The sequence below is a fragment of the Pelobates fuscus genome, chromosome 5, assembly GCF_036172605.1.
Source record: "Pelobates fuscus isolate aPelFus1 chromosome 5, aPelFus1.pri, whole genome shotgun sequence".
Classification (NCBI taxonomy): Eukaryota; Metazoa; Chordata; class Amphibia; order Anura; family Pelobatidae; genus Pelobates; species Pelobates fuscus.
Genome location: NC_086321.1, coordinates 214,798,401 through 214,815,257, shown reverse-complemented (window position 1 = coordinate 214,815,257; position 16,857 = coordinate 214,798,401). Strand labels below are relative to the sequence as shown.

The following is a 16,857-nucleotide window of genomic DNA, read 5'->3' as shown; positions in this document are numbered from 1 at the left end:
ATCATTCATTCATTAATTGCCTCATTCTATAATTGACAAAACTTAAGAATATTTATTGCATTTTAGCAAGGTAAGGTTTTTATTTAATCAGTTTGCGAACGCAAACATACTGAAGTAAAAAAACAAGTGTTACAGTATAGAGAAGGTTTATACAGTACATAGAGATTTAACCAGAATGTTTCAAATTTGCTAAGGAAATATACAATACATCCATTTTAACATGTATATTACAATAATTTAAACTCCTGATAGTTGGTATATATAAAAAATATGTACTTAAAAGTGTAAGTACATGAGCTCTTACCAGTATATTTTTCTTGTAGGTTTACTGTACGTTATTGAAACACAAAAAGTCCTTGACTTGAAAATTAACCTCATGGCTTCATATATCCTTATACCACAAAATGGCTTTTATGAACCAGAGTCAAACTTACTCATTCTAGATCTTGGTAGCTTAAAGGTGAGTATTGTGTTTAGGAATTGTAAATATGTATTTTTCAAGCTGTTATATGTTAATGAGAAAGTACAAACCGACAACCCACTGGTAAACAAGAGAAGTTTTTGCAATAACATGTTGAAAATAAAAACTTTTGCTGGCAGATGGGACATCATTGCAACTCATTGCACAATATCCCACACAGTTTGCCATATGAAAGGTGTGGAAGTTGGGCAGGCATGGATAGGAGCTGCACCTTGGTCTGTAATGTAACTAGTTGGGAAAGAAGACATGTCTCCTGCTACCACTGTCATCTTTCCGTCATGTCATACGTGTTTAAGCGGGACACACAGTAGATGGCTTATGTTACAGAATGCAGATCCTACCCACATCTTACAAATCAGGCCGTTTGCGGTAGAGACATCCTGTGCTCAGATTGCAACTTCTTCCACATATTTTGGAAAGCTGGGAGAGGAGGACAGGAGACGTGGGAGAACGCAGTTCTATATTCTATCCTGTACCAATGATGTGATGTGGACAGGCAATAGAAGGGCTGTTACATTGCTTATTAAAGCAAATAAAACCTTTATTATTTTCTTGTTTATTGAGTTGTTGATTGTTATAACTAATAATCTGCAGAATATTCAGCAATATTAGTTGAAAAGCTTTACAATTTTGGTCATAGACTTCTCAATTGGATTGTCAGCCAGGGCGGTGTTTTTGCATTAATTTATAAAAGTGCCCATTTATATTGAAATCTGCACTTAAAAAAAAAAAAAAAAAAAAAAATGGAACATAGAGGGATAAACTCTACACCAGGGCTTGACAAATCCCAGGCGCCAGGCCGCCATGGCTACTAGGATTTTTGTCCTGGCGCCTGGGATCTGCTGGCCCATTTAGCCTCCGAGGTGGTTGGCTGCCTATGAGTGCAGGCGGCAGGCTTATAAAGAGCATGGGCTTATGTGCGGTTGGCCGGTCAGCTCAGGAAGAGCATGAACATGCAGTCTGTCGGGCTGCTGAGGGAGAGCTTTGCTGTGCATGCAGGCGGTCGGCCGGCCGGCCGGCCAGCTGAGGGAGTCTCCTGGAAGATTGAGCCAAAAGGGCAGGCGCGCAAGGGAGCTATAACCTCCCTGTTCTGCTCCTCGCGCACCTTCTAGTGATGCCAGGAGCCGGAATGATATTCCGGCTCCCGGCATCACTTAGCAGCATTTTATGGAGCAGAGTAGAGAGATGACTGAAGCCCCACTGGACCACATGGAAAGTCGAACCGCTCAAGCTCTCCCAAAAGGTAGGGAAGCTGGGTGGTCACATTAATGTGTGTGTGTGTGTGTGTGTCTTTCAGTGAGTGTGTCTGTCTGTCTGTCTGTCAGTGAGTGTGTGTCTGTCAGTGAGTGCATTCATTTGTCAGTCAGTGAGTGAGTGTGTGTATGTTTATGTTTAGGTGAACGGTACCCCTCCAATCACAAAGGAATGGGGTTTTTACTTGCCTTTTTCCCCCACGCTGTGCTGTTCTCTATGCAATGGCCCTGCCTCCATGACTGATCATCAATCTTGATCATCTCAGCCAATCCAATGCTTTCCAATAGGAAAGCATTGGGAGGCTGTTGTGCATGTGTGTCAAAACACCATGCTGCGCCAATCAGCATATCCTCATAGCGATGAATTGAATCAATGCATTTCTATGGGGAACGTTCAGCGCCTCCACGCAGAGCATTGGATTGGCTGAGATGATCTACAGCATTGACCCAGAATGCATTTTAGAGGCCCTCTGAGTGACTGTCACTATGTGTGTGTATATGTGTATGTGTGTATATATATATTCTTCTGGTAAACAGTGATCAGCACTCTCGGTCTTTAGAAGGTTAAAACTTACATTTTATTGAAAATCCATTAAAAGATCAACGTTTCAGTTCCTCCTGGAACTTTCATCAGGATCAGACATGTCAGTTCATGAGCGTGAGTGCAAGGATATCCTGTGTGTGTGTGTGTGTGTATGTGTATATATATATATATATATATATGCAAATATGTGTTACATTCTTACTATTCCAATGTGATATTTTGCCTCAATAATAGGGACTCTACAATACAGGGAGGACTTATTCAGCATATTACATTTTATTCCATTTCAACTTTTAATCTTATAATACAATAAAAGTTAAGTTCTATTTACATTTTTCTACTTATTACTCTCGCATCTAAGAAGAAACCTTTATTGGTTCATTTATTTTTTTTCTTTTACTAATTTGAATTTCTTTAATTTTCTGATTTTTTTTTTTTTTTTTTTCTGTTAATTCGTGTTCCTGAAGCCCCTGCAATTTAGACATTATCAGTGATGAACTTCACTGCTTCAAATGATGTTCTAAGCACTATTGCTAATCTACCTAAAGCTCTTACCCCTTATCATTGCATTCAATTGGAACAGATAATGCAGCAGAGGATTTATATATGATTAAAAGGTTTGTTTTAGTACCAAAGTGAAATTATTTTATCACATTGTTTTTCAGATGTCCAGCAAAAGTCGGTCTAACCTTCCTCAACTGAAAATAGGTCAGCACAGCATAGAGGATATTATGTCACGGGCATATGACAGTTTTGACGTGCAACTCAGCAGCATGCAACTTCTTTACAGCAAACTCCGTGAGTATTTACAGATTTGATTGCTTTTGTGTGAGTTGTGTTTGCACTAACTTTGCTTACTGTGTTCTATTCAAATTTGTGCTAAAAAATAGACAATGATACTGGTTAAAGGGTTTATACAGGGGTTTCTGTCTAAAGGCAGAAGATTCAGGACATTCATTTGCAATTACCATAAAATAAATAATAAATCTATTGGCAATGTTTTGTTTTTAAACATTGTGTAAAAGATATTTATGTTTTAATTTTGTTCAACTCATGTCAAATATATCCACCGACAAACTACTGTAGTTGTTTGTTCTGCTGTTTAAGTAAGCGTATGTTGATTATTAATGCCATAGTCACTCACTCAGGCCCTGTTCATGAATATTATTCTTTTTATTATCTGCACTGTTAATTATTTTTAACATTTTTCAAATGCATTTTAACTTTTTTTTATTTATCATTTGCAAACATATAATTGAAACAGTATTGAGTGTTCTGTGCCAATGGAGGTTGTTTACATATTAGTCCTCATTGTACAGTGGGTTGGTACCTGATGCATTTCGGGAGTGTCCCTTTTTCTGTGTAATTCTTTTACTTGAAATAACAGGACATATAATGTAAAGATAGTATGTATTTGCAGTTTGGGTAGCTCGGGAAATGTATTTCTGCCTGCATTGATAACGCCTGGTCATTTACATAGCCATTGGTCATAGTTTCATTTTAATACGAAAATATGTTTTGTTTGTTTTCACTGCTGTGCTGATTTTTTTTGTTAATTTGAGATATTCATTATTACTATTTAGATGAAAATTGGAAAGAAGCTCGCAAATTGAAACATTCCTCACAGCATATTTTAGAACCAATGGATCTGAACGTGGATTTCAACAGAGCCATGGTGGTGACTGATGCCAGGATGCCTAAGTATGGTTTTCTAATTAAGGTTCTAAGATAACTAATCAGTTTAACTGCTTTTGACCATAACCTTTTATTTGCATATCCAGATATTCCTTTCCATTAACCCCTTAAGGACACATGACATGTGTGACATGTCATGATTCCTTTTTATTCCAGAAGTTTGGTCCTTAAGTGGTTAAAGTAGCACATTATTTATAGTGGATATTGAATAGCAAAATATGAATAAAAAGGGTAAGAAAAACAAAACCCCATGCTCACTAGTTTTGCATTTGTGCAACATATCTTAATCTAAAGCCAAAGTGCTTATTCACAGAAACGTCACTATATATTCAGAAATAATTGGGTCTCAGAGAATGCATCTTATGTATTCTACTTACGTGATTTAAATATTCATTTGGTATTACATATATCATCCAAAATCAAGCTTGCACAAAACATTCTTACCTGTGCAGCAGTTAATTAAAGGGACACTTTAAGCTTCAGAACCACTAGAGTAGTGCTTTTGGTATAAATAATGTGTCACTACAGGCTGTCATTGGTAAACGCAGTCTTTTCTGTGGAAAAGTGTTTTTTACATTGAGCTCTAAAAATGTCTCTAGCGTCTGTCACTCAAGACAGCCAACAGTTGTGCTTCCTCCTTACAGACCTGCAATGTTTCCTTAACTGACACCAGATAATAATCAATATGCATTAGTATAATTTATCTCTACCAGGAGATGCTAATTGGCTCAGCGTAGTGGTTGTCATGCATGCGCAGTAGGCTATGACTGATAATCCCCACGATTTACCTTTAATATGATATTAGGTTGGTAATGATAGCAAGCACAATCAGCATTTTTTTTTCATTTTCAAATGAACATTAATTTTTTTTTTGGGGGGTGGGTGGGTAATGATTATAGGGTTTTCTAGGGTAAATGCAGTGATAAAAATCGCTGTATGGTAACTGGCAAAAAAAATAAACAGAAAGCTAAAAAGGACAGTAGTATATGTAAGGGAAGAGATCATTTAAAATAATTTAAGGTATACTATAGTCCAGAGACAAATGTCCAACAGTAAGATATAGATTCTGTAGACGAATGCTCTACTAAGTGATCATTATTATTTTGAATGGTGCCTGATGAGTACTGGTTCCAGGTAGAACAATTAAAAGGTTTCTCCATAATATAGTTTTATGCAATCTACAGAGCATACTTTCTAAACCCAGACTGGGTGCATAAGGGATACCTTTCCATTTTTTCCTGCTATTTCAGGAAGGCTGTGTTGTCTGAGTTCTTTTTTGCTTATGCATGTTCCTGAAGCCCCTGCAATTTAGACATTATCAGTGATGAACAGCACTGGTTTAACCCCTTAAGGACCAAACTTCTGGAATAAAAGGGAATCATGACATGTCAGGCACGTCATGTGTCCTTAAGGGGTTAAAGGACATTCTACGCACTATAGCCACTATGGCTAATCTACCCAAAGCTCTCACACCATATCAGTGCATTCAATTAGTACAGATAATGCAGAAGAGGATTTCTTCAGCTTAACCATATTTTGTCAGGTTTAAAAAAAAGTTTGGCAAAATCTAGAAAGACTTTACCACTGCAGTAAGCGTATATGGTTATAGTGCTTAGAGTCCCTCTTTAAATTATTGTCAGTAGGTTTTTAAGTACTGCCTATCTTGAATAAGATGTTAATTGAATAAGATGTTAATTGCAGGTCAAAAGGTGTAATTGTATACATTGAGAGATGTCCATGGACCTATCATAATATGATGAATACTGCATTTTTATCTATTACTCAGTGATTGTATTGTATTTATCATGTGTTTCAACAAATTCTCTTTCTGACTATATCTGGAGTCCTGTACCTTATTGCCGTGAGGACATTCTATAGCCAGTAGTGGCACCCTGGCTTTTTATACAGAGCCTGGCACGACTCTTGGTCATGTACCATGTACAGTACGGCAATTTTGAATCTGTGTAAATTCATCTTTGGAATATTAAGTATACACCTAAACATTTTGTTTATTCCATAATTTTCTTTTCACGCTATTAACACAAGGTGTTTATTTTATTTATTTTTCCATTGTCCAACCTGTGAAAACTCATATGGACTCTTGTTTATCAACTAAAGAGCTAGGTACGGTGAATTTTACTGGATCTCTAGAATTCTAGGTTGTTTATCATTTTTTAAGGATGATAAGGTTCCTGGTACTTTTTTTTATTGCATAGCTTCTAAATTTTCTGATTACCTTTGATTAACTAGGTCCTAGTGACTAGTACAGCCTCACATACGGGCATAAATTACGGGTTTTCACACACCAACCTTTTTCATGATCTTGCATTTGTTTTTTGTTTTTCTTTATTTTTTTTCAACAGATTTAAATTATTTGGACAGCTACCTTTACTGTGCCTACGAATTTCTGACCAAAAACTGAGAGGCGTCTTGGAACTCATTGATAGCATTCCCAAACCAGAAAGCCCCCCTGCACCACAATCTTCTCCTAAAAAAGTTTAGTATTGTTTGTCTGAAATCTTGTATGCTACTTCACATCCACACTTTCACGCTTCCACACTAAATTTTTTATAAATATAAGTGTAACAACTTAAAAAGGAATTTGGAGGAAATGGTTTAGTTATGTAACATAGAAAAACAAAAAACGTTTTACTTTATAGAAAAGATTGCTTTTATTAAAATGATAACACAAGCTTCAGAACCAACTTACCTGTTTTAGTGTTTTGCCCTGTCATTTACCAGCATTCTATTGAATAAGAGAGCTTGCTGTACGCAACAGCTTATATTTAAATTGCAGGTTGTATCAATGCACCTGCGTTAATTTCTTAGCACAGATCCCCATTCCTCTTGAATAAATATAAGAACTATATTTGAAGGACTTTTTATGAATTCACAGAAATGAAGCCAGTTAAATCTGAATGGCAATACTGAGGCTAATCTAGCTTATTTGTATAAATTCTCAAACTACAGCTTTGCTATTTTAGCCTCTATTTCTAGCAATCTGACCTTATTTGCTAAAATTTAGAGTTTGCAGTAAAGTATTTCACTGTTGCAGCAAAGTCTTGCAGTCTCTTCCTTTTGTGTTTAATAAACTTGAGATATTTTTAACAACTAATACTAATCTTTTAGTATATTTGTTTTCAGGATACTGTGTGTGTGTATTTGTAAAATATATGCCATATAATTACTTTTCACATTAACATTCAATTGTCCTTTTAAGGCGGAAAAATCACCATTGAGCAATCCTCCACTTCTTCAAAGACGGCCTGCTTTGATGGACTGTCCTTCCATTATGGAGCCTGGTAAAACAATTTGCCCGTTGGTATTAATAGTAGAACGGTTATCTTTTAGCTATGTTTTTCTTTAAAATTAGTTATGGTAAGTCTCAAGTCATGACAAAGGCCCTTGTGATTATTTGGTATACAGTGGAATTCCAGCACATGCATTAAATTAAATTAAAAAAGCTCCACTTTTGAGACTATGGCTTACTTAAAGGACCACTCTAGGCACCCAGACCACTTCAGCTTAATGAAGTGGTCTGGGTGCCAGGTCCCTCTAGGATTAACCCTTTTTTTTATAAACATAGCAGTTTCAGAGAAACTGCTATGTTTATAATAGGGTTAATCCAGCCTCCAAATCCTCTAGTGGCTGTCTCACTGACAGCCGCTAGAGATGCTTGGGTGATTCTCACTGTGAAAATCACAGTGAGAGCACGCAAGCGTCCATAGGAAAGCATTGTAAATGCTTTCCTATGAGACCGGCTGAATGCGCGCGCGCATTCAGCCGAAAGGGAGGATCGGAGGCGGAGAGGAGGAGGAGAGCTCCCCGCCCGGTGCTGGAATAAAGGTAAGTTTTAACCCTTTACTCTCCCCAGAGCCCAGCGGGAGGTGGATCCTGAGGGTGGGGGCACAAGTGTTTTCCTGGCACTATAGTGGTCCTTTAAGCACTCTCCATGGTAATCAAGCAGCAGTGACTGGAATAGGCTGCTGGACTAAAAAAATATGATTTGGAATAATTTGTCCGCTAATCTGGCACAAGCTCACAATCTGTGGTTTCATGCTTGTAATTGAGAGTCCTATTGTTCTAATTGTTGTTTGGTGTCACTAGAGCAGCAATGAAATGACAGTTTTGTCAGTGTACCATATACAACACAAGGTCACTGTTTTTATGAGCTTCCCTCTTCGGATGATTTGAATAATCATATAAGATTTAAATTGTCCATCCCTACATGATACAAAGAAAATATTAAGGCTATAGGAGTCTCGTTACCTTGATTGAAGAGGCTCAATACTAGAGATGTACATAGATACAGGATCAAACAGCATGTTTATACTGGGAAATCTTCATCAGGTGTAAACAGTACAGTGGGATAACCAATGCTCTATCTTTATCTATGACCCTTACCGCAGTATTTGGGAACCTATATGGACATAACACAACAGAAATACTCTGTCCAGATACTCTTTTTCTAGACTGAAATAAACTAACCCCTCCCCATAAAACTGTAATCTTAGCGTTGCTTATTAGAGGGGCACAGTGCACATTTTCTGGTGGTTTTGATACAAAGGGAATGTATAAATTGAATTTCTAGATGATTTTGCCATACATACATCCGTGGTTTGTTGTGAATATTTATAAATTTTGAAATAGTATAGGCCCATGGTTCCCAAACCAGTCCTAATGCTGTCAGAACGCTCCAGGTTATATCACCATTCCCACTGGAATAAAACTAGGAAAGCCTTACATTGTGTTCTGCTGCTGACTGCGTGAGGACTGGTTTGGGCTCCACTGGTTCAGACCTTACTCCTGCCCTGTTGTAATAGCAAAGAGAATTTCACATACCCTTACCCTTTCAGAGTTATTTTGTTCTTAAACTTTAACTTTATAGAAATCTTTGCTTTATATCTCTTTCTTATGTGCTTGTTTTCTGCATTAGAACAATTTCTTATCCTATCAAAGCAAATGTAAAATTTTATGCTTTCAGATTTAGAGTCTGAAGAGGAATTTTATGATGCGCCTACCAGTCCCGTTGAAGAAATGGCAATGTTTGACTTCTCAAACCGTTCGCTGGCGAGATCTGATAGCATGAGAAGAAAAAAACTAACAAAGCAGGAGACTTTGAAAAACATGACAGAATTTCAGATGAGATTTGAGATACCAGAGGTACCAGCCCCAAAATAAGACATAATTTACAGTCATTTGTTTATAAAGCATCCATGGAGAATCTCTTACACGTGTTTTTAGTGAACATTAAGCAGTGTATTTCTTGATTTTACCCCTTTGGCCCTGTAAAAGGGTTATTTATTAAAGAGAGAATTGTCGGGAACTCAAAGTGAATTTCAAATGTAAAGTCAAAGTAGCCGCACTGGAAGCATAACTGACTGGGAGAATGCAGATAATGCACAACAGTAATGTCTCTGTTTGCTGTGTAGGGAGTTTATTTGTATTTAGTCTCGCCACCGTCTTTCTGGTACCTAGATATATGCTCAACTTCCAGACCATAACCAGCACCATGCTGATGACACCCAAAAAGGTTGAAACTGTGCAGTGTATGGCTGGTTTCTGGTCACTGATCCTTTTGGACCATAGCCCAGGATTTGGTTTTAAATAAAGTTGTGTTAAAAAGACATTGCTATGGGTACCTAGAGAAATGCAGAGTGAACGCTGAAGCACAATGCCTGTCTTTGCTCATTTGAATGTCAAGCTGTTAACTCTGAGGTAGTTGTGGAAACAAGATATCTCCAGTTTCTGTGCCCGAGGAAGTCTTTCCAAAGTCCAACTTGAGATGTGCAGGTGATGCACAACAGTAGTTGAGGAGTTTTATCATGTTTGTTTTCTGATACCTAGCTGTATGTCTTAAATTTGAAATTCACTTTTTGTACCAGTCCTGCTTTTGTTCATATGGCCTGTTCTTTAACTCATACCATATCGTTTTACTACCTTGCCATTATTGCCACGTTTATGGCTGACATGGGTCACAACCTTTGCATGAAAGTGATTATTGATATATCCACTGAGGCCCCTCGTGTGATATATATATATATATATATATTTTTTTTTTTCTCAAATTGTTCAAAGCATCATGTACTTTGCATTCATGGAAAGTGCTTCTGATGCTTAGACTAACATTTTAAGTTATGTTGCCCCTCTCTGAAAGATGCATTAACCAGTGTTATTGTCCATGGTAAACCTTAAATGGACACTTCACTCCACAAATACAAAATAAATGCAAATCACTTTAATAGATATACCCCAAATGAAACTTGCATGCATTTATTTATTTTATTTTTTTTCATTGGGATATAACTAAAACTATCTTGCAAAACTTGTGTTTCTCTTGTCTGCTGCCTTTGCAATTTCCCCCCTTCTAATCCCGCCCAGGCTTTCTGTAGCTGTCCAATCACAGACTTCCCAATGCAGCTCAATGAGAAGTCTTTGCAAGGCAGGTGCTCTAAGCGATTGCTGCCTCTTGAATTTAGCTCCACTAAGCTAAATCCAACCAGGAAGTAACATTACATAGTGTCTGCTTAAAAGCCAAAGGGGTGTAACCAGATTAATTTATAAAAGTGTAAATTTCTATTGAAATCTGCACTTTTTGCAGAATGAAAAAAGAGGACACTCTTCACACACAAAGCCAAAGACATGCGCACACTGAGTCAGAGGCTTTGCAATGAGAAGGGGGAGGGCTTGCAAAGGCTTACAGTTCATAAGAACTTTTGCAAGCTCTTTCAAGATATAACACCAATGAATACATACATAAAAAATGCATCTATGTATTCATTGTAGGTATATCTACTAAATTGTAATTCATTTATTTATTTTCTATTTATTTTATTTTATTTTTTTGTGCAAAGTGGAGTGGTCCTTTAAATAAAAATAAAAATAATTCTTGTGAACAGCATTATTGAATGACAGGGAAGAACATTCAAGGGTTCCTTTTTTGTTTTGACACTAAGCTTTAAACTTCTTTCCAGCTCTAAAACAATCTCCCCCCCCCCCCCCCCCCCTTCTTTTCCTTTTATTTGTTCATTTGGAATGATAGGTGATCCTTGAGTTGTGTAGTCTGACTGAACATGTTGAAGAAACTGTTCTACAGATGGATATTTTGGGGCTGGGGACTGAGCTTAATGTAAGAACATTCGATATGTCTGCTAATGCCTTTCTTCGAGAGATATCTTTAAAGTGCCCACAGTACAAAGGTAAGATTTAAGATACTTTTTAATAATCACATCAATTTACATACAATAAATACTTTTATGAACTTTAATATTCACTTTTTTTATTTTATTTTCTCAAAGATGATGAAGCAAAAACAGTTCACCTAATTACTACACTGGATAACACAACAGATGATCTGTTGACCTTGGAATATGTAAAGGTTGGTGAACATTTAAACCCATTTAGGAGCATTTCTGTTTTGTATTATTACATTTGCTTTCTAAATTAACTTGTTTGTGTTTCACACAGGCTGACATGAACGGGCCAGAATTTAAGACCACCTATAAAAATGTTGAGCAACTGATAAAGGTATGTGTGTGTAGCTTTAAACATTTCATCATTTACTTCAAAACCTGTACTGGCAACATCAGTTAATTTATTTAATAAATATGTGTTCTAATAAAAATGTGAATAAATAATGTAGGATTTATTGGGATTTGTAGATCTTTCTCTAAATTGCCATGCTTCTAATGAAGATTATTCAACATGTACTGCAGTATGTAAATAGATATATTAATATCAGAGTGTTTTACCAACACTTAACACTGCCATATTTCAAGCATGCCCTACACGGTATATTTGATTGGTTACTAAACTTAATACCCACATTATCGACTTTAGAAAGTTGAAAGATTGAGTGGATCCTGCTGGGATTTAAACAAGCGAAAGATATGATAATGAAGCTTAATAATTAAAATTGGATGGTCAACTTTTGCATTATTGTACTTCATAGTGTGCATTTACACAATTAATAACTAGGATGAATTTAACTATATTGATTAATTTGTCTTTTCCCCCACTAATTGCATCCTCTTCATTGGAAATTTATTCTGAATCTGCATTTGACATCTACTAATGTTATTTTTTTAGTAAATCCATGTACCTTGCACAGAGTGTGACTCATTTGTTTATGATCATGTATATGCTGTATGCAGCCTGGCTAATTACAGCCCAGTTTTAGTGTATGTGTTGAAAGGGAACTTCAGGCACCTAAAATGCATCTCACACAGTTCCATGCATTTTTATTATTTTTGCATGATCCTAAATGCATATTTTATGGAATTTGGGATTAGAGAAATTAACATTGTGGTATGTTCACGGGTATAAGTATTTGTGTCAGCTTTATTGATTATGTTGTCTAGGTTGACACTTTAAAGATTTCAATTTTTATCAATAAGTAGGATTCATACATTTTTCTAGATCACCCTTTTTTCCTAGGGTACTTGCTAATCCCTTTGGATTCTACATGATATAAATTCTGTTTCTGCAGGTGAATTTCTCATCACTGGATATCCACCTGCACACAGAGGCTCTTCTAAATACAATGAATTTTCTGACCAACCTGTTGCCACAGTCAGAAAAGCAGGAATCAGAAAAACCAGTGCAAGATGCTGAAGAAGAGCCAAAGGAAGATCTTAAGAAAGCAATAAGTAAGTCCCATAGGCTTATTTACTAAAGTTAGAATTCAAAGTGAATCCCAAATTTAAAGGAACACAAATGTGTATTCCGGACCCTATGGTGTAAAACTAACTATTTAGGTGGCTGCCCCAAATTTGTCATGGTCGAATCACGTTTTTTTTTTCAACCCCCCCTGCCAACTCCACTACATCTAATTGTCCTCCTAGTCACCCCCATATACCCCTTTTTGCATTTTTATTTTGTGCCCGGACCTAGGTTCTGGGTGCCGCCATCTTTGTGTGGGTAGATGAAGTCCCTGTGGGACACGTCATCTGCCCACACTAGATAACGCTGTGAAATTCCTGCGCATGCCTAGTTAACACTTGGGCATGCAAACAGAAATTTCATCTATTCATTAATTCGTCAGAAAAATGAATAAATGAATTGAAATTTCGAACAAATAAACAAGGACCTTTTCGTTCTTTCGCTTTATTACAAGGAGGGAGCTACAGGCGCGCATCTTCCCCATTTTAATATGTAAAAATAGAAGTGGCAGGGAGCAGTGCTCACCACCACTTCCTAGGCCCCCCATGTCTTCCGTCACTCTATGGGGGTTAATTTGACCCCCATATTAGCATAAGGGAGATTAAAATCTCCCGAATGCCCCTACTCGCGGCATAGCATGTCTGCTAAACAATGGCTTCTCACTATTGTAAAAAATAAAAAAAGCCATCCCCCATTAGAATGAAATTTCGAACCGACCTGAAAGAACAGAATGTCATCCTAACATGAACGAACAAACTGTTCTCATTCTGTTAGAACGAAATTCGGTAGTTTCGCAGGCGTTCTGTCTAAGTGATCGGATGTTCGGGAATACTGACCGGAAGCATTGCGAGATCACGGAGGAAAGGTAAGAATTGTGGGAAAATTGCTTTGACCACTGGAAACAGAGCAGAATTTGTTCCTCCGCTGGTCAAGCGTAGGAAACCTCCATAAGACAAAGTAGTATTATTTTTGCATGAAGAACAGACAGGAAGAAATGAAGAACAGATCCTGACAGAGGGAGAGAAGAGGAATCGATTGGGGAAAGGAAAGTTTGGCATGACAGTGCCGCTTTATTTTTTTTTTAATTCTTTATTTTTGCACTCGATAGGGAAGGCAAGAGCAACACAAACTGGTAGGCTTGCGCAGAAGCCAAAATATGCAGGAACATACAATTAAATACAAATATAACTTCTCTAGCAAATACCGTAACTCACGTTATGCAGTCTGTATCACTCGCCCCCCTTCGAGGGTTTTTCTATTTTGTAGTAACATCAATTAAGTTCCTTATTAGGATATAGGAGAGGCATATCTAACAGTAGCGTGATGAAAGATCCCGTGCAGTAGTAAACAATAATTAATAACCTCTTCCAGAGCTCAAATTATATATCATTCCTACACATTATCCACCTCCGGTATTCCAGGCTATCCGCCTCTCTACGTGTATTTTGTACTACTAGACATGTTCTATGTCCCGAGCAATAGCCCAGAGACAACCTGAAGAAGGAGGAGCCCCAGGGATCCCCGTCTCTCCATCACAATGGATGCCTGTGTTAGGAAGGAACTATAGCTATACGGACTGAGACTAAACAAGTAATAAAAGAATATAAGAGAACACCCTCATTTACCGAGGGTTATGGGAAGATGTAAAGATGAAAGAGGAAGACAGAAGAAAGGAAAGAAAGAAGGTCTAAGGAATAAAGAGGAGGGGGAGGGGGGGGGGGGAGGGCGAACGAGCATGGGACCCCCCAGGCTGTGATCTTAATATTATCGCATCAAGTGTTTCCATCGCCCAGGGCACTATTGTCCCATGGTTCCCAAACTTTTCGGAAGGCTGCCATGGTTCCTCTCATCCTGGCCGTAAGATCTTCCATGAGACAGTGCCGCTTTAAAATGTATTTTACTCCCCTTTATTTCAACGCTGAGTGGGTCCACCTGTGCTCTGATCCTGCCCCCGATCCGCCAACTTGGCTGACATAATCAGAACTGATCATCTCAGCCAATCACAATGCTTACCCATAGGAATGCATTGGATTGGCTGAGGTCGGCAATTCTGATATTCTCACCCAAGCAGGTGGGCCAGGGAAAAGTCCCTTTAAGATCAAAATAGCTGAACTGAATTTTTTTTGGTCAGCTATGCATCCAATACAGTTAATTTGGCCTTAAATCTTAAATTCACATTACATTCTACAAATGAACACATACTCAATTTTCATTATTTTTGTTAATTACGTTAGACCAATTTTTTTTTTTTTTTTTTTTCGTAATTTATTTATTGTCTGATCGAAGCTCTGTCACGTGTGTAGCTGGTTTGGCCGACATTTGGTGAAAATTTTATTTGGTATTGAATTTTATTTGGTATTGAATTAGTTACATCATTACGGGCCAAATACTTATATTAACCATCCACGCCATGAGGGTTATTAATGTTGTGGCTGATCAGTGATTGCTATTATTACCCAATTGATGGTACTGATTTTATCGACCTCGGAAGGATGAAGGGCTGAGATGGACCCTGCCAGGAATTTACCAACTGAGCTACCTCACCGGCATTAATGTAGAAAATACCCAAAATGCCAATGTGGGTCATTGTGACCCCCTTTATTAGTATGGGAAGGTGGGGCATATATTCTAAATGTTTAAAACGAGCGACTGGTCATGAAAGTCACTATGGAGGGTTGACACCCCCCTGCCCTTACCCATGGCCAGTGGCTGGGTTCTACTAAAAAAAAAAAATCTAAAGGGGAATCCAAACTAATGTCTTCTCTCTACCTCAACCTGTGGTCAGTGGCTGGGAGCTACTTACGAATCAGAGTTACATAATGACCCCACCACAGCACCCACCGATGGGCAGCAGGTATGGCTATAATAATTAAAAAAGGTGTGGGAAAATAGTGTCCCCCACCTATGGGCAGCGGGTGGGATATATTATAATAAAAAAAATTGTGGGGACATAGTGTAACTTGCCTGTATAATCACAGACTCCAGTTCCCTGAGATGATTGATTGCTATCTGGACTCCTGTGGTTGTTGAGCTCTGCATGGATATAAACATAGAATTTTGGAAGCACCGTGTGAAGAATATTTAGATATTCTTTTTTTTTGGTGGGGGGGGGGGGGGGAGGGGGTACTCTTAGCACCTTCTTGGTTGGACATACGTCACAAAAATGTTAATTCTCAATGCAATTAATTATCTAATTATCATTACAGCCAAGAAGAGGCAGTCTCCCATGAAGGGAGGTGCCCATGTTTGACGTTAACCTCGTAAAGACACTCTAATGTTCCTAGCTGTCTTGCAGTTCAGGGTCCAAGACAGCATGGGCTAGATCCCTGTTTGCACTGGCGAGACCCAGATATCAGTCAATACTTGGCGTTCCCTCTATCACCTGGTGCAATATTAAGTGGCATTACACTTACCAATGAGCTGTGTGCCTTTGGAGGGAGGCAGTCCAATGAGGTCTGAAATGTCTTCCTGCATGCATCACTGCCAAAAATTATCATTGCTGGGCTGGGCATGTTGCCAAATGCCAATCACTGTGTAATTAGAAGGAAGAGCAGAATCATTAGCAATATTAGAGGATTCTCTCCATTTCATGCTACATTCACAAATCACAGAGTGTTCTGCATTGTGTAAGCAAAGGAAATCTATCTGTTTATGTCAATAGTGACATCAGCTAAGGTATTCCAGCAACATTAGGGTTAGCAAGGACTAGGGTCAGGTTTAACTAGGGTGAGCACTAGGTGGGGTTTGGTTTGGTTTGGAAATAACATCAAAATGTGATGATGGTCAGTATGGTGACATAGATGATGTCACTTCCCTAAATAACTTGCAGCTTCTGCAGAGCTGATGCAGTCAACCATTCAATGGCTGGTATTGCATACTGTGCATGACAATTTGCACAAAATTGACATTAGCAATTCCAGGTTGGCTAATGATGCCTCAAAGATGCTTCCAGAGATGAAATTTACCTCAAACAACAAAGGAGTTAAACTCTGTATGTGCAGTGTTTCATACTAACTCCAGACCCCACGACCACTTTAAATACCTAGAGTAGTGACAGTGCTTGGAGTAACTCCTATGTCTGGGTGACTGCATTGTAAACCTTTACAGGAGCTCAGAGTCATTTTAATATATATTTACTCCAATAAACCATTTTTTAAATGTATCTTTAATGTAATAACTGTTTCCAAAGCCACTTGCATTTACTCTGGTTTATTATTTTTTCA

General features: G+C 37.9%; 1 protein-coding gene across 3 annotated transcripts in view; it reads left to right on the top strand.

Moving 5' to 3' along the window:
- Positions 1-16,857, top strand: part of VPS13A (vacuolar protein sorting 13 homolog A) — a 171,713-nt gene that overhangs the window by 71,672 nt on the left and 83,184 nt on the right. For all 3 annotated transcript variants that reach the window (XM_063455026.1, XM_063455025.1, XM_063455027.1), the window contains exons 20-29: positions 324-460; positions 2,944-3,076; positions 3,862-3,979; positions 6,337-6,469; positions 7,194-7,275; positions 8,958-9,136; positions 11,016-11,172; positions 11,272-11,351; positions 11,441-11,500; positions 12,462-12,621. In XM_063455026.1, the coding sequence (XP_063311096.1) occupies positions 324-460; positions 2,944-3,076; positions 3,862-3,979; positions 6,337-6,469; positions 7,194-7,275; positions 8,958-9,136; positions 11,016-11,172; positions 11,272-11,351; positions 11,441-11,500; positions 12,462-12,621 (1,239 nt within the window). The remainder of the gene's footprint in view (positions 1-323; positions 461-2,943; positions 3,077-3,861; positions 3,980-6,336; positions 6,470-7,193; positions 7,276-8,957; positions 9,137-11,015; positions 11,173-11,271; positions 11,352-11,440; positions 11,501-12,461; positions 12,622-16,857) is intronic.